This window comes from Eptatretus burgeri, chromosome 11 (genome assembly GCF_056783735.1).
Source record: "Eptatretus burgeri isolate ZD-2024b chromosome 11, Ebu_testis_v1, whole genome shotgun sequence".
NCBI lineage: Eukaryota > Metazoa > Chordata > Myxini > Myxiniformes > Myxinidae > Eptatretus > Eptatretus burgeri.
In genome coordinates this window covers 3,226,216-3,251,641 of record NC_140971.1, presented here as the reverse complement: position 1 = coordinate 3,251,641, position 25,426 = coordinate 3,226,216, and the positions used below count along the sequence as shown (strand labels likewise).

At 41.7% G+C, this 25,426-nt stretch overlaps 1 protein-coding gene and 1 long non-coding RNA gene across 9 annotated transcripts in view; one reads left to right on the top strand and one right to left on the bottom strand.

Annotated features, from left to right (window-relative positions):
* Positions 1-9,209: 9,209 nt before the first annotated feature.
* CROCC (ciliary rootlet coiled-coil, rootletin) overlaps positions 9,210-25,426 on the bottom strand; it is a 144,995-nt gene continuing 128,778 nt past the window's right edge. For all 7 annotated transcript variants that reach the window (XM_085847735.1, XM_085847730.1, XM_085847733.1 and 4 more), the window contains 3 exons: positions 19,464-19,595; positions 11,606-11,755; positions 9,210-10,082 (listed from right to left, as the gene is read on the bottom strand). In XM_085847735.1, coding sequence (XP_085703861.1) covers positions 9,729-10,082; positions 11,606-11,755; positions 19,464-19,595 — 636 coding nt within the window. In that variant the 3' untranslated portion in view covers positions 9,210-9,728. The remainder of the gene's footprint in view (positions 10,083-11,605; positions 11,756-19,463; positions 19,596-25,426) is intronic.
* Positions 10,001-25,426, top strand: part of LOC147016310 (uncharacterized) — an 84,662-nt gene continuing 69,236 nt past the window's right edge. For both annotated transcript variants that reach the window (XR_015049644.1, XR_015049643.1), the window contains exons 1-2: positions 10,001-10,122; positions 11,708-11,787. This is a non-coding gene — a long non-coding RNA (uncharacterized LOC147016310). The remainder of the gene's footprint in view (positions 10,123-11,707; positions 11,788-25,426) is intronic.

The window sequence follows — 25,426 nt, the reverse complement described above, 5'->3', positions numbered from 1 at the left end:
TCATATCCCTGGACATATCACGTGCTTTTGATACGGTCTGGCACCCTGCCCTGCTCACCAAACTGTCTTCCTATGCTATCTCCACTCATAGCTCGCAGACTTCCTCTACTGTCGCAGTCAACGTGTGGCCCTAAATGGAGTTCTCTCATCCCCTCTTCATGTCCAGGCTGGGATTCCTCAAGACAGCGTTCTGCGCCCTGTTCTTGTTATGGTTTTCATCAACGATCTCGCCGACTCTCTAGAAAATCCTCTTTATCTCCACCCTCTGCCGTACCATTTGTCATCCCTCAGACTGGCAAGCAGCAACTTCTTCACTCTGCAGATCTGGGTAAAATCACAAACTGCTCAAACACGTGGAACATGTCTTTAAATCCTGACAAATCCCACACCCTCACCATGTCTGTCCCAAAGGACTGTCTGGAAAACCCCTCCATCCACTTTCTCAAAAATCCTCTTGAAGAAGTCCTTTCATTCAAGCTTCTGGGTCTCACGATCTGCCATGATCTTTCCTGGGAAAGCCACATTTTCAATCTGGCCTCCAAAGCCAGTCGCCGACTGGGAATCCTCCATCGTGCAAAGTCCTTCCTTGACACACTTGAGCTCGTGACCACTTACAAAGCATTCGTCCGCAGCCTGATGGAATACTGCTCTCCCTTCAGGGCTAGTGCTCCCGCCTCTCACTTTTCTCGGCTTCACGCTGTGGAAACCAAGGCATTTCTGATCATGAGTATCTCCCACGATGAGGCTGAGTCTTTGGGTCCCTCACTCTCTCACCGCAGGCAGGTCGGTGGTCTTTGTTTTCGAGTCTCCTCTCCGGTCTCGCCCCCCCGTGCTCTGTCTACGATGCCCCCCACCAATGTTTCCCCAGGGTGCTCAAGGTCCTTCTGGTAAAACGACCAAAACCAAGAATCACTGCTCACCTTCACTCTTTTTCCAACCTTTGGAACAAACTCCCACACTTTCATCAATCCATTTCTTCCCTTCAGGTCTTCAAAACAGCTGTTCACCACCACCTCTTATATTCCCCCATCCAAAACTAAGGTCTTTTCTGCCCCCGTTAATCCAGCCCAAACCCATCTCCTTCAAATTCCCTGCCTCCTTCCTGAAATCCCTGCAGTGTCCATCTTGTTTACTCCGTGTATCCTGCCCCATCCCTCTCATGTATAATCCCCACTGTTTTGTGCTTCCCTCTCCCTCCCCTTGTTATACGTTCTGTGTTAGCTCTTCTTGGAGCCATGACATTGCATATTTAAACAATATCCCCCTTCCGCCACGTGGCGGGGGATAAAAAAAAAAATAGAGGATCATGTGTGGTTTCAAACCGCATCCCAAACCTTTCAATCATTACATTTAGCTTTTGTGTTTGATCGTTCGTTCGTAACCTGGTTTTAATGATGATTAGCAGGAACACAAATGAAAAACTTACTGTGATGATCCATTAACATAATCGTTCATCAGTATAAACGAAGTCACTGCATCACTCTCATGTGAGTATATTTTAACCAATACGTTAAGGTTTCACAAGTTATAACCAAACAATACTGAACTTATTTAAAATGACATTCATGCTTGTTTAAGTTTAATGAGTAATTGGTGTTTGTGTAAGTTTAATGAATAATTGGTGTTTGTGCAAGTTTAATGAATAATTGGTGTTTGTGCAAGTTTAATGAGTAATTGGTGTTTGTGTAAGTTTAATGAGTAATTGATGTTCACTTAAGTTTAATGAGTAATTGATGTTCACTTAAGTTTAATGAGTAATTGGTGTTTGTTTAAATTTAATGAGTAATTGGTGTTTAAGTTTAATGAATAATTGGTGTTTGTTTAAATTTAATGAGTAATTGGTGTTTGTGCAAGTTTAATGAGTAATTGGTGTTTGTGCAAGTTTAATGAGTAATTGGTGTTTGTGCAAGTTTAATGAGTAATTGGTGTTTGTTTAAATTTAATGAGTAATTGGTGTTTAAGTTTAATGAGTAATTGGTGTTTGTGCAAGTTTAATGAGTAATTGGTGTTTGTTTAAATTTAATGAGTAATTGGTGTTTAAGTTTAATGAGTAATTGGTGTTTGTGTAAGTTAAATGAGTAATTGGTGTTTGTGTAAGATTAATGAGTAATTAGGGTTTGCTTGAGTTAAATGAGTAATTGGTGTTTTTAAGTTTAATGAGTCATTGGTGTTTGTGCAAGTTTAATGAGTAATTGGTGTTTAATTTAATGAGTAATTGGTGTTTAATTTAATGAGTAATTGGTGTTTGTTTAAATTTAATGAGTAATTGGTATTTGTGCAAGTTTCATGAGTAATTGATGTTCGCTTAAGTTTAATGAGTAATTGGTGTTTGTTTAAATTTAATGAGTAATTGGAGTTTCTTTAAGTTCAATGAGTAATTGGTGTTTGCTTAAGTTCAATGAGTAATTGGTGTTTGCTTCGGTTTAAAGAGTAATTGGTGTTTGCTTAAGTTAAATGAGTAATTGGTGTTTGTGTAAGTTTAATGAGTAATTGGTGTTTGTGTAAGTTTAATGAGTAATTGGTGTTTGTTTAAGTTTAATGAGTAATTGGTGTTTGCTTAAGTTTAATGAGTAATTGGTGTTTGCTTAAGTTTAATGAGTAATTGGTGTTTGTTTAAATTTTATGAGTAATTGGTGTTTGTTTAAGTTCAATGAGTAATTGGTGTTTGTGTAAGTTTAATGAGTAATTGGTGTTTGTTTAAATTTCATGAGTAATTGGTGTTTGCTTAAGTTTAATGAGTAATTGGTGTTTGTGTAAGTTTAATGAGTAATTGGTGTTTGTTTAAATTTAATGAGTAATTGGTGTTTGTCGAAGGTTCATGAGTAATTGGTGTTTGTGTAAGTTTAATGAGTAATTGGTGTTTGTGTAAGTTTAATGAGTAATTGGTGTTTGTGTAAGTTTAATGAGTAATTGGTGTTTGTGTAAGTTTAATGAGTAATTGGTGTTTGTGTAAGTTTAATGAGTAATTGGTGTTTGTTGAAGTTTAATGAGTAATTGGTGTTTGTGTAAGTTAAATGAGTAATTGGTGTTTGCTTAAGTTCAATGAGTAATTGGTGTTTGCTTCGGTTTAATGAGTAATTGGTGTTTGCTTAAGTTAAATGAGTAATTGGTGTTTGTGTAAGTTTAATGAGTCATTGGTGTTTGTGCAAGTTTAATGAGTAATTGGTGTTTAATTTAATGAGTAATTGGTGTTTGTGCAAGTTTAATGAGTAATTGGTGTTTGTTTAAATTTAATGAGTAATTGGTGTTTAAGTTTAATGAGTAATTGGTCTTTGTGCAAGTTTAATGAGTAATTGGTGTTTGTGTAAGATTAATGAGTAATTCGGGTTTGCTTAAGTTAAATGAGTAATTGGTGTTTGTGCAAGTTTAACGAGTAATTGGTGTTTGTGCAAGTTTAATGAGTAATTGGTGTTTAAGTTTAATGAGTAATTGGTGTTTGTGTAAGTGAAATGAGTAATTGGTATTTGTGTAAGATTAATGAGTAATTAGGGTTTGCTTAAGTTAAATGAGTAATTGGTGTTTGTTTAAGTTTAATGAGTCATTGGTGTTTGTGCAAGTTTAATGAGTAATTGGTGTTTAATTTAATGAGTAATTGGTATTTGTGCAAGTTTAATGAGTAATTGATGTTCGCTTAAGTTTAATGAGTAATTGGTGTTTGTTTAAATTTAATGAGTAATTGGTGTTTGTTTAAATTTAATGAGTAATTGGTGTTTGTTTAAATTTAATGAGTAATTGGTGTTTGTGCAAGTTTCATGAGTAATTGATGTTCGCTTAAGTTTAATGAGTAATTGGTGTTTAAGTTTAATGAGTAATTGGTGTTTGTGTAAGTTAAATGAGTAATTGGTGTTTGTGTAAGATTAATGAGTAATTAGGGTTTGCTTAAGTTAAATGAGTAATTGGTGTTTGTTTAAGTTTAATGAGTAATTGGTGTTTGTGCAAGTTTAATGAGTAATTGGTGTTTGTTTAAATTTAATGAGTAATTGGTGTTTAAGTTTAATGAGTAATTGGTCTTTGTGCAAGTTTAATGAGTAATTGGTGTTTGTGTAAGATTAATGAGTAATTCGGGTTTGCTTAAGTTAAATGAGTAATTGGTGTTTGTGCAAGTTTAACGAGTAATTGGTGTTTGTGCAAGTTTAATGAGTAATTGGTGTTTAAGTTTAATGAGTAATTGGTGTTTGTGTAAGTTAAATGAGTAATTGGTGTTTGTGTAAGATTAATGAGTAATTAGGGTTTGCTTAAGTTAAATGAGTAATTGGTGTTTGTTTAAGTTTAATGAGTCATTGGTGTTTGTGCAAGTTTAATGAGTAATTGGTGTTTAATTTAATGAGTAATTGGTATTTGTGCAAGTTTAATGAGTAATTGATGTTCGCTTAAGTTTAATGAGTAATTGGTGTTTGTTTAAATTTAATGAGTAATTGGTGTTTGTTTAAATTTAATGAGTAATTGGTGTTTGTGCAAGTTTCATGAGTAATTGATGTTCGCTTAAGTTTAATGAGTAATTGGTGTTTAAGTTTAATGAGTAATTGGTGTTTGTGTAAGTTAAATGAGTAATTGGTGTTTGTGTAAGATTAATGAGTAATTAGGGTTTGCTTAAGTTAAATGAGTAATTGGTGTTTGTTTAAGTTTAATGAGTCATTGGTGTTTGTGCAAGTTTAATGAGTAATTGGTGTTTAATTTAATGAGTAATTGGTATTTGTGCAAGTTTAATGAGTAATTGATGTTCGCTTAAGTTTAATGAGTAATTGGTGTTTGTTTAAATTTAATGAGTAATTGGTGTTTGTTTAAATTTAATGAGTAATTGGTGTTTGTTTAAATTTAATGAGTAATTGGTGTTTGTGCAAGTTTCATGAGTAATTGATGTTCGCTTAAGTTTAATGAGTAATTGGTGTTTAAGTTTAATGAGTAATTGGTGTTTGTGTAAGTTAAATGAGTAATTGGTGTTTGTGTAAGATTAATGAGTAATTAGGGTTTGCTTAAGTTAAATGAGTAATTGGTGTTTGTTTAAGTTTAATTTGTAATTGGTGTTTGTGCAAGTTTAATGAGTAATTGGTGTTTGTTTAAATTTAATGAGTAATTGGTGTTTAAGTTTAATGAGTAATTGGTCTTTGTGCAAGTTTAATGAGTAATTGGTGTTTGTGTAAGATTAATGAGTAATTCGGGTTTGCTTAAGTTAAATGAGTAATTGGTGTTTGTGCAAGTTTAACGAGTAATTGGTGTTTGTGCAAGTTTAATGAGTAATTGGTGTTTAAGTTTAATGAGTAATTGGTGTTTGTGTAAGTTAAATGAGTAATTGGTGTTTGTGTAAGATTAATGAGTAATTAGGGTTTGCTTAAGTTAAATGAGTAATTGGTGTTTGTTTAAGTTTAATGAGTCATTGGTGTTTGTGCAAGTTTAATGAGTAATTGGTGTTTAATTTAATGAGTAATTGGTATTTGTGCAAGTTTAATGAGTAATTGATGTTCGCTTAAGTTTAATGAGTAATTGGTGTTTGTTTAAATTTAATGAGTAATTGGTGTTTGTTTAAATTTAATGAGTAATTGGTGTTTGTGCAAGTTTCATGAGTAATTGATGTTCGCTTAAGTTTAATGAGTAATTGGTGTTTAAGTTTAATGAGTAATTGGTGTTTGTGTAAGTTAAATGAGTAATTGGTGTTTGTGTAAGATTAATGAGTAATTAGGGTTTGCTTAAGTTAAATGAGTAATTGGTGTTTGTTTAAGTTTAATGAGTCATTGGTGTTTGTGCAAGTTTAATGAGTAATTGGTGTTTAATTTAATGAGTAATTGGTGTTTGTTTAAATTTAATGAGTAATTGGTATTTGTGCAAGTTTAATGAGTAATTGATGTTCGCTTAAGTTTAATGAGTAATTGGTGTTTGTTTAAATTTAATGAGTAATTGGTGTTTGTTTAAATTTAATGAGTAATTGGTGTTTGTTTAAATTTAATGAGTAATTGGTGTTTGTGCAAGTTTCATGAGTAATTGATGTTCGCTTAAGTTTAATGAGTAATTGGTGTTTGTTTAAATTTAATGAGTAATTGGTGTTTCTTTAAGTTCAATGAGTAATTGGTGTTTGCTTAAGTTCAATGAGTAATTGGTGTTTGCTTCGGTTTAAAGAGTAATTGGTGTTTGCTTAAGTTAAATGAGTAATTGGTGTTTGTGTAAGTTTAATGAGTAATTGGTGTTTGTTTAAGTTTAATGAGTAATTGGTGTTTGTTTAAGTTTAATGAGTAATTGGTGTTTGTTTAAGTTTAATGAGTAATTGGTGTTTGCTTAAGTTTAATGAGTAATTGGTGTTTGCTTAAGTTTAATGAGTAATTGGTGTTTGTTTAAATTTTATGAGTAATTGGTGTTTGTTTAAGTTCAATGAGTAATTGGTGTTTGTGTAAGTTTAATGAGTAATTGGTGTTTGTTTAAATTTCATGAGTAATTGGTGTTTGCTTAAGTTTAATGAGTAATTGGTGTTTGTGTAAGTTTAATGAGTAATTGGTGTTTGTTTAAATTTAATGAGTAATTGGTGTTTGTCGAAGGTTCATGAGTAATTGGTGTTTGTGTAAGTTTAATGAGTAATTGGTGTTTGTGTAAGTTTAATGAGTAATTGGTGTTTGTGTAAGTTTAATGAGTAATTGGTGTTTGTGTAAGTTTAATGAGTAATTGGTGTTTGTGTAAGTTTAATGAGTAATTGGTGTTTGTTTAAGTTTAATGAGTAATTGGTGTTTGTGTAAGTTAAATGAGTAATTGGTGTTTGCTTAAGTTCAATGAGTAATTGGTGTTTGCTTCGGTTTAATGAGTAATTGGTGTTTGCTTAAGTTAAATGAGTAATTGGTGTTTGTGTAAGTTTAATGAGTAATTGGTGTTTGTGTAAGTTTAATGAGTAATTGTTGTTTGTGTAAGTTTAATGAGTAATTGGTGTTTGTGTAAGTTGAATGAGTAATTGGTGTTTGTTTAAATTTCATGAGTAATTGGTGTTTGCTTAAGTTTAATGAGTAATTGGTGTTTGTGTAAGTTTAATGAGTAATTGGTGTTTGTTTAAATTTCATGAGTAATTGGTGTTTGTCGAAGGTTCATGAGTAATTGGTGTTTGTGTAAGTTTAATGAGTAATTGGTGTTTGTGGAAGTTTAATGAGTAATTGGTGTTTGTGTAAGTTTAATGAGTAATTGGTGTTTGTGTAACTTTAATGAGTAATTGGTGTTTGTTTAAGTTTAATGAGTAAATGGTGTTTGTGTAAGTTCAATGAGTAATTGGTGTTTGCTTCGGTTTAATGAGTAATTGGTGTTTGCTTCGGTTTAATGAGTAATTGGTGTTTGCTTAAGTTAAATGAGTAATTGGTGTTTGTGTAAGTTTAATGAGTAATTGGTGTTTGTGTAAGTTCAATGAGTAATTGGTGTTTGCTTAAGTTCAATGAGTAATTGGTGTTTGTGTAAGTTTAATGAGTAATTGGTGTTTGTGTAAGTTTAATGAGTAATTGGTGTTTGTTTAAATTTCATGGGTAATTGGTGTTTGCTTAAGTTTAATGAGTAATTGGTGTTTGTGTAAGTTTAATGAGTAATTGGTGTTTGTGTAAGTTTAATGAGTAATTGGTGTTTGTGTAAGTTTAATGAGTAATTGGTGTTTGTTTAAATTTAATAAGTAATTGGTGTTTGTCCAAGGTTCATGAGTAATTGGTGTTTGTGTAAGTTTAATGAGTAATTGGTGTTTGTGTAAGTTTAATGAGTAATTGGTGTTTGTGTAAGTTTAATGAGTAATTGGTGTTTGTGTAAGTTTAATGAGTAATTGGTGTTTGTTTAAATTTAATGAGTAATTGGTGTTTGTCGAAGGTTCATGAGTAATTGGTGTTTGTGTAAGTTTAATGAGTAATTGGTGTTTGTGTAAGTTTAATGAGTAATTGGTGTTTGTGTAAGTTTAATGAGTAATTGGTGTTTGTGCAAGTTTAATGAGTAATTGGTGTTTGTTTAAATTTAATGGGTAATTGGTGTTTAAATTTAATGAGTAATTGGTGTTCGCTTAAGTTTAATGAGTAATTGGTGTTTGTTTAAATTTAATGAGTAATTGATGTTCGCTTAAGTTTAATGAGTAATTGGTGTTTGTGCAAATTTAATGAATAATTGGTGTTTGCTTTCATGAGTAATTCGTGTTTGTTTAAGTTTCATGAGTAATTGGTGTTTGCTTCAGTTAAAGGAGTAATTGGTGTTTGTGTAAGTTTAATGAGTAATTGGTGTTTGTGTAAGTTTAATGAGTAATTGGTGTTTGTGTAAGTTAAATTCGTAATTGTTTGTTTCAACTTAATGAGTAATTGGTGTTTGTTTAAGTTAAATGAATGAATAGTTGTCACTTTGGAATTACAGTTATTGGCAAGTATGATAACAATACAAATACATTTGTAATAATAACGAACATTTGTTATAATAATGTTGGTTCAGCACATTGAAACAGGTCACAAATGAAGCGGATCCAAGAGCGCAGGTGGGACTCAAACACAAAAAGGGTTGCTACGAAGACGAGTGGGAAAAAAAAGGAGTGAATTTGGCCCAAATACTCAGTACATGATGATTCAAATAATCACCACACACCGGTAGAGTTTTTGTTTGGCGTAACAAAGCATCAGACCATTGACATACTTGCCAGTTTAAATCACACAGAGAATCATTCTTGATAATACAACCTTCTCTACTCAAAGAGGAAAGCAACTGCAGCAACTTTTGCTATAAAAAAAATTCTTAGCAATTAACCACCAGAGTGTGTGTCACACACCATCCAGTGGTGGAGAACCTTATTATGTAATCAGACGAACAAGCAGCCATCCAGGGACAATCTTTTCACCAATTGGGAAAGATCAGTTTGGAATTTTACATTATTCTGAATCCAAAACATTTCCTTATTTGGTCGAGATATATCATCACATCACAAGTTATCTTGCATAATTTAATCTGAAGAGGAAATCGTTGGTACAGCTGCACCTGTTCACATCCTTCGATAACCACTCATGTGATTCAGTATCTCTATGATACAAGCAAAATATTTTTGGTCATATGAGCATGGAACTAGTCGTGACGAGGAATGGTGTTGCGACGAGGAACGGTGTTGCACCGAGGAACCAGCTCAAAGCAGATTCCTGAAGGGAATCTGTTCAACAGCAGTCCCTTGATGTATTTGTGTTAATCTGACTACATACTAAGGTTATCCAAAGCTGAGTGGTGAATGAGGCACATCCGGGTAGTTGATTGGTGAGAATTTTAAATGTAAAAGTGGTTGCAAGTAGCTTTCCTTTTCGAGGAGAAGCAGTCGACATCTAAAGCGATTCTGTGTATAACATAAGCTGATAAATGTGCCAATGGCATAATGTATTCCCAGCTACACCTTAGGTCATCAATGATGTGAGGCAGTATCTTGAATAGAAAATATTATATATGCATTGGTAAAAATGTAATATTTATCACAAGGTAGTTTCTCTCCCCACTTGAGGATACACGAATCGATCGTTCTGATGAACGGATATTGTGCGTATTGATGAAGCAGTGTATGGAGCACAAGCTGAGAGCAGAGGATACAGCCAAAGCGCTGCACCCCTGAGGCATCCACGGTCATAGAAAGGTGTGCACAGAGATGATTGTGTGCCGCAATAAGTCGGACACAGCCGCACACAGCACACATACAAGTCCTGATAAAATGGGAAAATGTAAAATCAGAAACTCAAATCAGAGTCGAGTTCATAGAGTTTCCAGCAAATAATTTGCTAAGTGTTGTCTTTGTTTGGCATTATTGTTAGGCGGGCGGCTAGCAGCCGAGCCTGGCGGGTGGGTGTGGAGGAGGCTGTTGGCTGTCCAAGCGGCTCGCCTCGCAGTGGCTTGACTGGGAGGCAAACAACAGAGGAGATGTCTCTGCTTTCTTCTGCCTGGCGCAGCGACACGTCAAGGCGACGAGCCTCACTGGCAAAGGCCTTGGCGTCGGCTCGGCGGGCCAATGAGGCGAGAGAGCGGCCAAGGTCCTGACGCAAGTTTGCGGCTTCTCGCCCAGCCTTCACCGAACGAGCCACAAACGCCTGCTTGCCTCTCAATTCCAGCTGCAACTGCTCCTTCAAGGTTTCCAACTGAGGGCAATGAAGTGTTGGAAATTGGATTAGAGTGAGGGTGAGCACTGCTGTTGGGTAATGCAAGGATGGAAGTTCAAGCAGAGGGGGGTTTGGCTGCTCAGAATCAACGAAAAGGTGATGATCGTGTGACGTAAGAGACTGGAGGGTGTAGCTACACCCTTAATATCCCACATCATGAGGTGGCATTGAAAAATGTAAAACAAACAAATCACACTGGCATGCTCGAGATTTGTAGAAAGTACTGCTTGAAGGCCATCTATTTATTACATATGCTAATAACAACAGAATGTTGACCCCATGTGTAAAATGTAGATGGCATCATTCATAATTTGCCTATTCTTGCTATTCAGGGGAAGTTTCATGTCGTTTATTCAAAAGAATGACTGCACTCTGGTCACAACCTGTGACACAAAAGGAATACTTTTCACCTCCTCTGTCCACTCAACTCTTCTTGATTAAACCTTACCAATATTTTTTATTCAACATCTGATTAGATTTTTCAGGGTCCCTCATCGTTAGTAACACTCGACCCAAACAAAACCAATGGAAATCTCACGCAACAAACCCGGGCGGTGTATAATCAGCAGAGGCCTACAGGACTGATGTCTCAGGCCCACCAGAAAACCAAGATGGCAGCCATATTATTTTGTTCGGGTAATCAACCCCCAACAAGAACCACAACAACAACCACGTGGAGCTCTTGTGGACCTGTGACGTGAAATAAAGCAAAATAAAAGTCAGTCCTGAATTTTATCACTGGCATAAGTTTGAGACCAACTAAGTTAATCACCACTTAAGCAGATAGGTAACCAAAACATTTAACTTAAAAAGTGGGGCCTTTGGTCCATTCGACCAAGTTTTCATTGGTCTCCACGGCCTTGTGACAAACCAACCAGCCTGCTGCACTGCTTGAGCATTAGTTTGCGTTTCACCAAGCACAGATGAGCTTGGGTCAGGGCGGGGATTATACGATCATTATTATTGCTGTTGTTACTCTGACGAGTGTTGATGTATGCTTCGTTACAATGTTATCATTATTTTTGTGATTTATTTTGTAATTAAAATGCCATACCGTGGAAGGACCTATTAAGTTGCTCCATGCACCTGAACATGGTGTGGTGTTTAAAACATGGGAATTCTTCCGGGTTCTTTGTCGTTAATTAGCCGAATCAACTCAGGAGATCATGACGATCATTTTGGTGCATCACACTGCACATCAGAACACTCCAGTAGAACTCCATAAAAACATGCCCCACACACACACACACACACACACACACACACACACACACACACACACACACACACACACACACACACACACACACACACACACACACACACACACACACACACACACACACACACACACACACACACACACACACACACACACACACACCATTTATAGTAGATTATTTGCAGATCAAAGGTGTGTCATGGTCTTAGCAGCAGGTGAATTACAAGCATGCAAACTGTGTGGGTAAAGGGACAGGATTAGATGACCATGGTTGGTTCACCTGCTCCTCGAGGCCACGTATTCTCTGTCTGTGTGCACGATCACGAGACATCAGAAGCTGCTCAGCTGTACGCTCGCCCTCCCGACGCCCTTTTGCCTCCAGGTCCTTGTTCTGCTCTGCATGCTGTCGTTCTATTTCCACCAGCTGTTCCTGCATCAAGCCATGACAAACCACCAGCAGAAGTAAGGTCCTTTATTTGTAGAACATTCACTCACAATACCTACATCATTAAAGTCAAAGAACTACAGAAAAGCATGAAATGGAAATTGGGTAAAACACCAGTACGTCACAAGTTGACAATGTATCGGTGTAGTGTACATTTAGGATTTGATGTGGAATTCATTGTTGATTTTATATGACTGTATAATGCTTGTTGAGTTGAGATGTTTATTATAAAGTTCCGGGTTTGCCGCACGTGGATGTCGGATCGGCAGTCCCTCCTTCCGGTTAATCAAAGCTAACTTTCCTGGATCAGATACGTTATGTTTTACTGTTTTATTTGTATTCCTGTTTTGCTGCTCGTGTTTTCCAATTGTCTGTGCTAAACCATATCTTATTGTGTTGAATCATCGAGTTCATGTCCCTGGTAAAGTCTGGCCGACTCGAGTCAGTCGGGTTGTTGCTTCTGCCTCCCTTTTTGATCCCACGTGCTTCATTTTCACTCCTTTTTGTTATTATCTGGCCGCAGAGTTTCTGCGGTGGCCTCAGGGTGGCCCTACGCCGTTTGGCTATACTTTACAGGTCGTAAGGTCGCCGTGGAATTATAACGCGGAGTTATAACTTTTTTCATTTCTACGTTCGCCGCAGCAATTCGACAAGCCAAAAAAAAAAAAACTGGTAAAAAAAATAAATAAAATTAACCCATTCGTTACCGTCCGTCTGGCCGCACGTTCGCCTTAGGGCCCCCTGCGGTCACCTTGCGGGCACCTTGAGGCTACCTTGCTTCTGCCTTAAATTCTATGGCTGCCGCAGGGCCCCCTTAAGGTCACCGTGCGACATCAAATCAAAGACCGTATGGCAACCCCATGTTTTCGGTCTCCACAATTTAAGACCTAAGGCCGAAGTCACATTTGCTCTACGGCGAGGATACGGCAGCCATACGCCCTCTGAATTGACAGAAACGTGCGGCGGCCGCAGAGTTTCTGAGGTGGCCTCAGGGTGGCCCTACGACGTATGGCTATCTTTTACAGGCCGTAAGGTCGCCGTGGATTTATAACGCGGAGTTATAACTTTTTTCATTTCTACGTTCGCCGTAGCAATTCGACAAGCCGAAAAAAAAAAAAACTGGTAAAAAAAAATTAACTCATTCGTTACTGTCCGTCTGGCCGCACGTTCGCCTTAGGGCCCCCCCTGCGGTCCACCTGCGGGCACCTTGCGTCTGCCTTGAAAATTCTATGGCCGCCGCAGGAACGCTCGAAGGTCACCGTACGACATCAAATCAAAGACTGTACGGCAACCCCACGTTATCGGTCTCCACAATTTATAAATACGCCGTGCGGCTCCCCGAAAAATAAAAGCATATGTGACTGCTACATTGTGTGACCGTGGAAATACTGCGGCCGCCGTATAATTGTTAGTGGCCGTAGATTTTGGAGACCCCACGGCCGCTGTGGCAAATGTGACCTCGGCCTTACTCCGTCATTCCCTATGCCCTCCCTCTCCTTTTCAATATCCCCAAAATTAATCTTCACTGAATAAAATGTCTCTTCCTTCAAAAGCTCTTAATAACATTAAAAGAAACGCTTCTAAAAGTGAATTTTAAAATCCCTCTCTCCTTACTACTCCATCAGGAACAACCCATGTATTCTTCTTCTTCTTCATCAAAATCTCTTTCTTTTCTCTTTCACAAGACTTATTTTTCAAAACCTCTTCACTCCTAAATGCTGAGTTCAACCAGGCTCCTCTTGCGTGCATGACCAAAGTCTCCTCCGTGCCTTCAACCAAAAACATCTTGTACCATCCCACATGAAGGCTGTCGCCATTTATCCAGTTTGGGAATCCCGAGACGTCCCTTTTTGAGAGGTTGTGTGAATACGACAATAAATTCCCCTTCACGTTCATTCATGATTTCATGGTGTCAAACTCCTCCAGGTAAGTATCCTCCCACTGATCTGCTTCCCCCTCGTCAGACCCGGTCTCTGCTTCCCTCTCGCCCCGCACCCTCACGGTTTCGCCCCTGTCCCGCACCCTCCCGGCTTCGCCCCTGCCCCGCACCCTCCCGGCTTCGCCCCTGCCCCGCACCCTCCCGGCTTCGCCCCTGCCCCGCACCCTCCCGGCTTCGCCCCTGTCCCGCACCCTCCCGGCTTCGCCCCTGCCCCGCACCCTCCCGGCTTCGCCCCTGTCCCGCACCCTCCCGGCTTCGCCCCTGTCCCGCACCCCCCGGCTTCGCCCCTGTCCCGCACCCTCCCGGCTTCGCCCCTGCCCCGCACCCCCGGCTTCGCCCCTGCCCCGCACCCCCCGGCTTCGCCCCTGTCCCGCACCCTCCCGGCTTCGCCCCTGCCCCGCACCCTCCCGGCTTCGCCCCTGCCCCGCACCCTCCCGGCTTCGCCCCTGCCCCGCACCCTCCCGGCTTCGCCCTGTCCCGCACCCTCCCGGCTTCGCCCCTGTCCCGCACCCCCCGGCTTCGCCCCTGTCCCGCACCCTCCCGGCTTCGCCCTGCCCCGCACCCCCGGCTTCGCCCCTGCCCCACACCCCCGGCTTCGCCCCTGTCCCGCACCCTCCCGGCTTCGCCCCTGTCCCGCACCCCCGGCTTCGCCCCTGTCCCGCACCCTCCCGGCTTCGCCCTGCCCCGCACCCCCGGCTTCGCCCCTGCCCCGCACCCCCCGGCTTCGCCCCTGCCCCGCACCCCCCGGCTTCGCCCCTGCCCCGCACCCTCCCGGCTTCGCCCCTGCCCCGCACCCTCCCGGCTTCGCCCCTGCCCCGCACACTCCCTGCCACCTACAAGGCTTTCATCTGCAGCTTGATGGAGTACTGCTCTCCCTTCTGGTCTGGCTCCCCTGCCTCACTCCTTGCACAGCTTGTGGAAACCAAGGCCTTCAAGATTATTGAAATCTCCCTCAATGAAGCAGAGTCTATGGGCCGATCAATTTCCCATTCTTCAATTGCATCCCTTCTGGTCTTTCACCCTCTGTCCTCTCTGTATTTGTAACCCCCACCCCCAATCCTCCAGATATCTGCAGGGCACACGCGGTTCACCAGCAGCTCCTTTTTAGTGAAACTGCCTATATTGAGGATCACTGTTCACCTCCACTCATTCGTTCCTCTTTTTTCTCACCTGTGAAACCACCTTCCACATTCTCTTCTCTTTCTTCCCTCAAAGTCTTCAAGACAGCTGTTCACCACCGTCTCAGACCAACCCCGATCCAAAACCATGATCTTTTCCACCCCCATTTAACCCCCCCCCCAACCTCGAATTATGCCTATGTATCCATCTTATCCACCCCTTGCATTCGCCCCTTCCTTCATCATTGCCCGCATCCGTCGTTTGTCTGTCTGTCAATTTTCTCCATCAGCCCTGCTGTTGGCATTCCCTCTTCTCCTGCATTTCCTTTTGTGATGTTGCGTCCTGATCCATTCTGTGTTCAAGCTCTTCCACGAGCCTCGACTTTGTATACAAAAAAAAATAAACAAACTAGTAATAGGTTTTCACAGCCATCCCTGACCATGTCAAACATCGAATGAGGTCCTCAGTTTTTCACTTTTATTTATTTTCTCCACAACCGCTTGAGCGGTTGATACGAAACTTTCAACGTGGGAGCGCCTACCCTTGGAGAAACAAAGTTACGTGATGATTGGATGGAAAATGCGGATGGCATTCCAAAAAGTCCGTTTTATGTAGGTATGGGTTGCAGGATGTTTCACATACCAAGAATAAATGTCCTCGGCCGAAAAATTAAAATGTGGAGTTAAACAAACAAACAAAAAAAATAATAATAATAATAACAACTTTTCCTTCTCTAAGTTGCCCCCCCTCTCATCCACCAACCTGCCTCCCTCCACTGCCCTCTCACCTACATCTCTTCACTCCACCTCCTCAAATACTCAACTGCCATCTTCCTTGTCTCTTGTCCCCCCTCTCTCCCAGCACCACAGAGCCTTTTCTCCTCCTCATTCGGCCCCTCCCCTCGCTATTCTGCAATACCCCACACTCCTTCAGCAACCCTCCTTACCTCCCCCCTCATCCCTCTTCCTACCCTCCCCGCCCCTCCACCTCCTGCACCCAAAGCCTCCTCCCCTACCTCTTCATTAAAAGTGTGGACCTCAAATATCCGGGGCCTTCGCTCAAACCTTTAAGATCTTTCCATGCAGGTTGCCACTGACAAACCAGACATTATCTGCCTAACAGAAACTTTCCTCTCCCAAGACGTGTCTGACTCCCAAGTATCTCTCCCTGGTTACTCCCTCTTACGGTATGACAGACCTGAGCCTCGTCCTGGTGGAGGTGTTGCTCTCTTCATCAAAGACTCTATTCCTCACTCTCCCTGCACTGCTCTCACTCCCCCACACCCCCAGGAATACCTCTGGCTTCGGCTTCCCCTCCACTCCCACCTCATGTTTATATGTGTACTGTACCGTCCACCGAACAGTGATGACTCCATCTACACCTCACTCTCCGAAAACATGGACCATCTTCTATCTTCTCATCCAAACTCTCTCTTCCTCTTATGTGGCGACTTCAATTGTCATCACGCCAGTTGGCTAGGTGTGGGTACCTCTCTCACCTGCCATGGGACATCAGCAAAAGCTTTCTGTGACTCATTGGGACTGACTCAATCGGTCAACTTCCCGACCCGGATCTCAACCAATGGTACTCCATCTCTTCTGGATCTGATTTTGACAAATTTCCCTGACAATATCTGCTGCTCTTCCTTCGCCCCAATTGGTTCTTCTGACCACGTCCTTGTTAAAGTGGACATCTCTCTGGCTGTTATCAGAGAACCACCTCACCGCCGTCGAGTCTGGCATTTCACTCAAGCCGACTGGCAGGGTCTCCGAGCAGCCATCAAACTTACAGACTGGTCTCCTATCACTACTTTCTCAAACATCAACTCATCCTGGGAATTCTTTCAAAGAAACTTGCTCTCCCTCATGCACAGATTTATCCCCTCTCGTGTTCAGTTGTCTTACCCTTCCTCCCGCCCTTGGTTTACTGAAGCTTGTGGCGAGGCAGTTGTCCTGAAACAACTTGCCTTTGCCTCATGGAAAGCAAACCCAACTGAGGGCAATCTCAGTTCTTTCCACAAAGCTCGGAACAAGTGTGTAGCTACCCTCAGGAGAGCCAGAAAACAACATCTTTCTCATCTCAAGTCTGAACTCTCAAACCTCTCTCCCTCCTCAAAATCCTGGTGGCGTTTAATCAAAACTGTTTCTGGTGTATGTTCCCCCTCCATCCCCTCCCTTACCTCAAATGGCCGCACTGCTGATTCCACACGTGATAAAGCTGAATGTCTAAACTCGGTGTTTGCAGCTAAATCTTGTGTCCCAAACCCATCACTATCTCTACCCACTTTACCCAGTCGCACCCAACTGTCCCTGGACTCTGTATCCTTTTCTCCTGACAAGGTGGAGAGCTTGCTTTCAAACCTCGAGCCAGATTCTGCCACCGGTCCAGACGGCATCAGCCCACGTGTCCTCAAAGCCTGCTCTTCTGCTCTTGCTCACCCTCTCTCTGTTCTATTCACCCTCTCATTTTCCCAAGGTCATCTGCCATCTGCTTGGAAATCTGCTAACATCACTGCCCTGCATAAAAAAGGTGCAAAAACAGATCCCTGTAACTATAGACCAATCAGCCTTCTCCCAATCATCAGCAAGGTTATGGAATCCATCATCGCTTCAGACATGAAATCCTTCCTCTTCTCCAATGGCTTGATTTCCAATCATCAATTTGGTTTCAGACCAGGTCACTCTACCCTAGATATGCTGCTACTGCTCTCCCATCAATGGATGGAGGTCCTCAATGCCAGACAGGAAATCCGAGCCGTATCCCTGGACATATCACATGCTTTTGACACAGTCTGGCACCCTGCCCTACTCACCAAACTCTCTTCCCATGGTATTCAAGGCCATCTCCACTCATGGCTCGCAGACTTCCTCTCCTGTCGCAGTCAACGTGTGGCCCTAAATGGAGTTCTTTCATCCCCTCTTCCTGTGCAGGCTGGAGTTCCTCAAGGTAGCGTTCTGGGCCCTGTTCTTTTTCTGGTTTTCATCAATGATCTCTCGGACTCTCTGGAAAATCCTCTATTTCTCTTTGCCGATGACTCCACCCTCTGCCGTACCATCTGTCATCCCTCAGACCGGCAAGCAGCAGCTTCTTCGCTCACTGCAGATCTGGATAAAATCACAAACTGGTCCAACACGTGGAACATGTCTCTCAATCCAGACAAATCTCACACTCTCACTATGTCTCTTCGAAAGGACCGTTTACAAAACCCCCCCATCCACTTTCTCAACAATCCTCTGGAAGAAGTCTTTTCTTTCAAGCTTCTGGGTCTCACTATCTGCCATGACCTTTCCTGGGAAAGTCACATTTCCAACCTTGCCTCAAAAGCCAGTCGCCGACTGGGAATCCTCCGTCGTGCTAAGTCCTTCCTCGGCCCTCTTGAGCTCCTGACCACTTACAAAGCTTTTGTCCGTAGCCTGATGGAGTACTGCTCTCCCCTCTGGGCTGGTGCTCCTGCCTCCAACCTTTCTCGACTTCACGCTGTCGAAACCAGGGCTTTTAAGATCATTGGCATCTCCCGCAATGAAGCTGAGTCTTTGGGCCTCTCACTCAATCACCGCAGGTTGGTCGGTGGTCTTTCTGTCTTCTACCGACTCCTCTCCAGCCTTGCCCCCCCTGCTCTCTCTGCGATTTGTCCCAACCACATTTCCACAGGGCGCTCAAGGTCCGCCAACATCCCCCTTCTGGTAAAACTACCAAAATCACGAATCACTCCTCATCTTCACTCTTTCATTCCTCTTTTTTCCCGCCTTTGGAATAAACTTCTTCACTCTATTCTTTCCCATTCTTCCCTCCAGGCTTTCAAAACAGGTGTTCACCACCTCCTCTTATCTTCCCCCATCCAAATCCTCGATCTTTTCTACCCCCGATAATCCACCCAAGCCCACTTCCTTCAATTCTCCTGCTTTCCTTCCTGAAAGTCCCTTTAATGTCCATCTTCCCCTCGCCATGTTCCCCGTCCCATCCCCATCCCTCTCCCTTCCACATTTCACCTGTGTCTGTTCCCCAATGTTTTGTCCCTTTCACTCCCGCCCCTCTTGTCTCATGCCTCCTTGCTGTGAGTTGTGTGTTAGCTCTCATACGAGCCTCGACCAAGGTATACAAAAAAAAAAAAAAAAAAAAAAAAAAAACTTCATGATCACGTTCTAATATTGTAGTTAGACTTTATGTTATGTGGAAAGATCGTGGGATTTCAGGAAATGTCTGGTTACTTCCAGACGTTGAACCATCCCGTGTTAGCGAGCAATTTTAGCGGCTTCCGGTTAGAGAACCATCTCGTCATTATGGGCAGTTTATAGAAGAGGGGCTTTTGTGGATGTTCTTACTCTTGAGTATACAAATGGTAAAGTACAGTGAGAGAGGGGAGCAGAGAGAAGAGTGGGTCACCATTTGCTCTGTTGAAAACCGTGTCGTGCCGTGCTGGTATTATCCCATAAATAAATGCAAGTTTGAACTACATCCGACTACCGGTTGGACACCGATCGATCAAGGAGCCTTGTGTTTTGTGACACAGTGTGGCTATCTTTCAGTTATCTACTATGTATGTGCCTAATCACTAGGGCCTTTGGTAAATACACATTTACATACAAACTTGACACAAAGGCTTGCACACGAAAGTGTGACAGGGATGTAAAGAACCTGCAGACGTTGGGCTTGTTGCTGGACATTTGAGCGCTCGCCTTCACAGGCTGAGAGAAGGCGGTCTGTCTGCTCCCGCTCTGCTGCCAGTCGCAGACCCTGCTCTTCCAGCCACTGTTTGTCTTGCTTCATCTGGTCACACAATGTACAGCGACATGCAAACAGTCCCATGGATAGAAAAATTGCTTGTTTACTTACCTTCTCAACTGGTTGAATGAAATTAATTCTGCCTTCAAGAAACAAGTTGGTTGAAGGCTTCAAGCTACAACACATCCTACACATCGTTCATCAGTAAATCCTTTTACGAAATCACAATGTACATTACACTGTACTTCTAGACATGACCAGCAAGCCTTCCTCAACAACATTTTATCACGACCACCACCACGACACCTTACCACTCTGTACAAAATGTTTCATAATCGTTATTTTAAGCTTTAATGTTAAAATAGTGGGGATATCTACAATAATGTGTGTGTGTGTGTGTGTGTGTGTGTGTGTGTGTGTGTGTGTGTGTGTGTGTGTGTGTGTGTGTGTGTGTGTGTGTGTGTGTGTGTGTGTGTGTGTTTTAGATAAGGAATTTACAGGAAGTAATAAAGTATACATTACAATCGATCACAAAAGAGCAAACTGGTCTGAAAAGGAAAATCAACATTCATGGAATTTTTCAAAAAATATACTTAGAGAAAGTGTTTGATTTCTTCTAAATACAGTTTCTTTACATTTGGTAACAAGATACTCCAACAGACAGTGTGGATACCCATGGGTTCAAATCCAGTCCCTTTGTGAATCTATTCCTGTACATGTACGAGTGTGATTGGGTCCAGAACCAGTGCAGGAATAAACTAACTGCGCGAAGGTGTGCAAACATCTTTATATAAATTGATGATTTATGAACAATCAATGATGGGTTTGTATTTGATCAGCTTCGTGATGATTGTATATCCAAAAGAACTCGAATTTATAAAGGAAAACCAAACTCATTTCAGCTTCTTTTTTGGAATTACAAATCGATATCAATAAGAATAAATTTCACACCAAATTATTTAATTAACGACATGCTTTTCCATTCCACGTGGTACAGATACCTTTCTTAGACAGAAACATTCCTTCGAAGTTATTCTATGGTACAGTTGCAGGTGAAATCATGAGGACCGTGAGAAACTACACACAGCACAGAACTTACCAATAGATTAACCCAACTAGACGTTTACTAACACAGAGCTACAATTAGTAGATTAAAACAAGTTTTCTTTAAGATCATAAAACGACACCAAATAGATTAAGTGAAATACAATATGAATAGTAAAAATATTTTATAAAGATATATTTTATAAAATAAAAATATTTTTTATAAAATAAAAAATATTTATTTATAAAGACTTTTTTTAACCAATTTCAGTGGTTGCTCGGAAACAAGGCAGCATGTAAAAAAACCCCATCTATAAATAACCATTTGAATATTGGAACAAAAGTTTGAATGCTGGTTGGTGGACACGTTATATTGTTACGAATCTGGAAACCATTCACATTCACACATACAGCTGACCCAAAGTTTAGTTATTTCGTTAAGTATATGTGGATAGTTAGAATCCCTGGCTTATGTCGAATGGAAATTTCATGTGTACGCTGTGAGTTTCTTTCTAGTTAGTTTTCTACATCAATCCCCTCCACTCCTTCAGCTCCATTACGCACGTGTTCAAGGCCACGAATATAGACGGAGTTTCCATCGCTTCAGAGCCGACTCCGCCCCAGCAAGATGGAATGTTCCTCTCATCCAATGAGGGGTGAGATCGCTTCAGCTCCAACTCCGCCCCATCAAGAAAGAATGTCTTCCCTGTCGACACGGGGAAGACAAAGGCGCTTCAGAGCTCTGGCTCCACCCCAAGAAGAAAGAATGTCTCTTCGGTCCAATCAGAGGCGGACACCACAACAGCCCACAGAGACCGGAGGTGGCCTCGTCCAATGAGGAGAGGACACCGATCACCCGACGCCCCCTCGACCAATGAGAGGGGGAGTTACCAGAGAGCCGGATCCCTCGACCCAGCACGAGGAGATGAGGATTGACAGCACGATGCTGACAGACGGGGGTCTCGTCTCGCTTTTGGTTCGTGGTTGGATCGTGCTGGTTGGCGTCTGTCTCTTCGCCCTCGATCCTTGGTGCCTGGTGCGTCGTTGGTTGTGGGTTCAAGTCCCACCGTCCTTGGTGTGCCTGGTTCGTCGTAAAGCTGTTCCACGGTTCCCGAGCTCACAAGTGCGGGTCGACCAGACCGCACGAGGCGGCCAGGTACCCGACCAGACCCCCCCCCCCAAAAAAAAAACATAGGTATTTGCTCGCTTCTCCAAAATTACACACAATTTCAATGAAACTTTACCACAACCTTCATTACCAGTGATGTACTGAAGTTTGTTTGTTGGTGCTTATAATTTGCCGTGCCCTATAAGCTGCTTTTGCAAGCTATGGCGATACAGTCCACTGTACAATCTTCTTTCATTCCAAAATATCAACATAAACATATTAATAGTTGCTGCAATATATTAGTTGTCAGCATTTTCTGCAAACGAAGAGGTACGTAGACAGTACACACGGATGTGGTACATATGGGTACAAATGACTCTCCATGGGGGCGTGTACGTGCCTGCATGCTTAGTTACGTGTGTACGGTGCACGGGTTTCGCAGGCGCGCAGTCTGAACTCACCTGGGTCCGTGGCGCCGTGGATGAGATTACGCGGCTATCTCGTGAACCATGTGCTTCTGCACTTGGGGAGCAGATGGGCGGCGGTGCCGAAGCCATGAGGCGAGTGGCTGTTCATCGTACCTACGAATCGCTGGATACATTGCAATGCTTATAAATGCCCGGAGACACCAGTGTTCAGGCTTACACAAGGCTTTATTTCTTTTCCGCTCATGTCATAACCTCGAGAATCTCTTAAACCAAGCCAAAGTACAAAATTTAAGCTCCAGAATTGAACTTAGCAGCAGTTCCGACTGCTCAAAAAAAGGTGGTATTTTGTCCAATTCAGACATATTTGACATTTCGGGCATCTCTGGGAGGTGTGTGTTTAACATGACGGTTCGGTGATTGCTAATTGCTTGCCAAGCGAACCGTTTATCAACTATTTAATTGGAGTGCTTGGTTGAGTGCTTAAGCCACTTGCCAAGCGCCCTACTGTCGATGGCAGTGCAGTTCATGGCCCGATTGTGATGTACAGTCGGCAGTTGCTTCAAGCTGGAGGGACATGCAATTCTAAATTAGTTATTTTATATGACTCAGTGTGCTTTACAGAGATTATATGGTTTCTCTTTGTGAGTTTCAAAGCAAAATACCTTTGGTAACACCCGATTTCTCAGTCGTTTGCTGTATTAACGTGTTTTCTAAATTACAGAACCAAATTTTTTCCACCCATCAAATGACGATTGGCAGCACAACTCTGATATAAAGCAACACTGTTTTTTTTTAAAAATTTGTTCATTGAAATTCCCCTAAAACAAGGGTGAAAGCCACTCAAGGTTTTTGTGTTGCATACAGGACGTATTGTTGTCGGTAATCACACTGATTCCAATCAACCGATTAATGAAAAATTGTCTATTGGCCAAGTACTAAAAAAAAAAATTGTGTGTGTGTATTGTTCATAAAGCATAACATATTCTCTCTGGTAAGTCCCTCACCCTACCTGTGTCTCTGTATCTGTCTATCTCTCTCCCTCTGTTTCTGTTTCTTCTCTGGACGTACCCGGATGGTAGTTATGTCTTGACAGTGTTTGTATTCAGACGTGTCCAGATGGTATTTACCTCTGGATGTGTCCAGACGGGAGTTTCTCTCCGGACAGTGTTTTTAGCTCCGGATATGTCCGGCCGGTGTTTGTCTCTGGGTGGTATTTATAGTACGAGTACGTGCCCATAAAAAATAAATAAATAAATAAATATTCAAACCGCGAGCAAGAAACAACAACCACACAGGCCGTTTCTTCGCTCTCGCATGCCCGTACGTGCGTGGCCCGGAAGTTCGCATATTATTCGCAGTTACGATTATTCGCAATTTAGTTTTAATGCCCAAATATTCAATTAGCGCCAACGTATTTTGCCTTTTCGCAATGTCATCGCAAGGAAAAAGAGAAGAGAAGAGAAGAGAAGAGAGAAAAAAATACTTCCTGGTTCGTAGCACACCAGCTCACTCTGATGTTACCGAAATTTATGCACCGTCTAATATGAAAACGATCATAACTTGGGGCATTGTTTATCTATAAATGCACATAAGAAATCGAGAAATTATTAGAATACACGAAGTCATCACTCTCCGGAAGCCCTACGTTGAAACCCGTAATGGGGAACGCGACTGAGCTTCCCTTCCCCATCGGCCACGCCCACGCAACGTTTCTAGTCATTGATTTGGTAAATAAATGGCCATAACTTGGGAGGCACTTCTCCGATTAATATCAAACCTTGAAAAGGCACATCCTCAGGTCCCCAGCAATATACCTGGCAAGTTTCAATTAGATCGGACCAGTGGTTGTTGAGAAACAGCGGTCACAGTCACAGTCTCACACACACACACACACACACACACACACACACACACACACACACACACACACACACGCACACGCACACGCACACGCACGCGCACACGCACACGTACACACACACACACACACACACACACACACTGGTGGAATTATAGATAGATGACCAGCAGAAAATGGATTTTAGACATTAGTTTGTTTCCATCTTCACTGTTATTCTATGCAGAATCATTTTGATGAAATAGTATGAATCATAATTCACACTCCACTGCACTACACCTGCCTTCCCTTCCTCTCACCTCACAAAATTTTTTTGCATACAACACCCTTCCCTTTCCCTACCCCCTCCTCACTCCCCAATCTCTCTCTTTCCCCCTCCATCTTCTCATCCCCCCCTCTCTCTCTCCCTCTCTTACTATGCCCATCAACGAAGTGATGGGTGGTATTTGCTCGTAGACATACAAGACAGAGATGGCTGTCCATTCGTTTGTTCGCCTTTTATGCTGATTGGCTGTGTAAGGCTTGGTGCAATGTGATTGGCTCCTGCCAAGATTGAATTATGTGTCATAGAAGCTTATTAAAAGTTGATATTCAAAATCTGATTACATATTCAACGAATGGAACTCCTGGCCTAAATAAATATGTCGAAATCTCTCTTGACTTGGAAAAAATTTGGAAAGACAGATTTTCTTTTCCAACCCGATATAATTAAATAATATGGTACATGGAACATAAAGTAAAATGGCTCCAAAATTCACTTTAAAAATTTTTTTTAAAAAGGTAATTATTGGAAATCTCATATCCCTGTGTCGTAAGAGGCGACCAGGGTTGCGTCAGGAAGGGCATCCGGCGTAAAACATGTGCCAAATCACTATGCGGATCATATGGATGATCCGCTGTGGCGACCCCTAACGGGAACAGCCGAAAGAAGAAGAAGAAGAAGAAGAATTATTGGAAATCTCACTTTATATTTTTACATTTTAAACGTATAAATACAACATGGAATCGAAGATTATTTATTAACGGTGATTAATCAATGTGCGTGTTTTCCCTCTGATGGATGTTAAACTGGGGGTCCCGTCTGACATGAGTTGATAGACATTAAAGATCCCCACGGTGTCCTTCATAAAGAGTGGGAGAGCTATCCTGACTGTGGCCAAATTACATATTCCTACCCAAAATACTGCTGGGAAGGCAATGGCAAACGAACCACCCAGTACAACATTTGCTCAAAAAGCTGCTTTGGCACACGAGGGGAGAGAGAGAGAGAGAGAGAGAGAGAGTGCGGGCACGAGAAAGAGAGAGAGAGAGAGAGAGAGAGAGAGAGAGAGAGAGAGAGAGAGAGAGAGAGAGAGAGAGAGAGAGAGAGAGAGAGAGAGAGAGAGAGAGAGAGAGAGAGAGAGAGAGAGAGAGAGAGAGAGAGAGAGAGAGAGAGTGA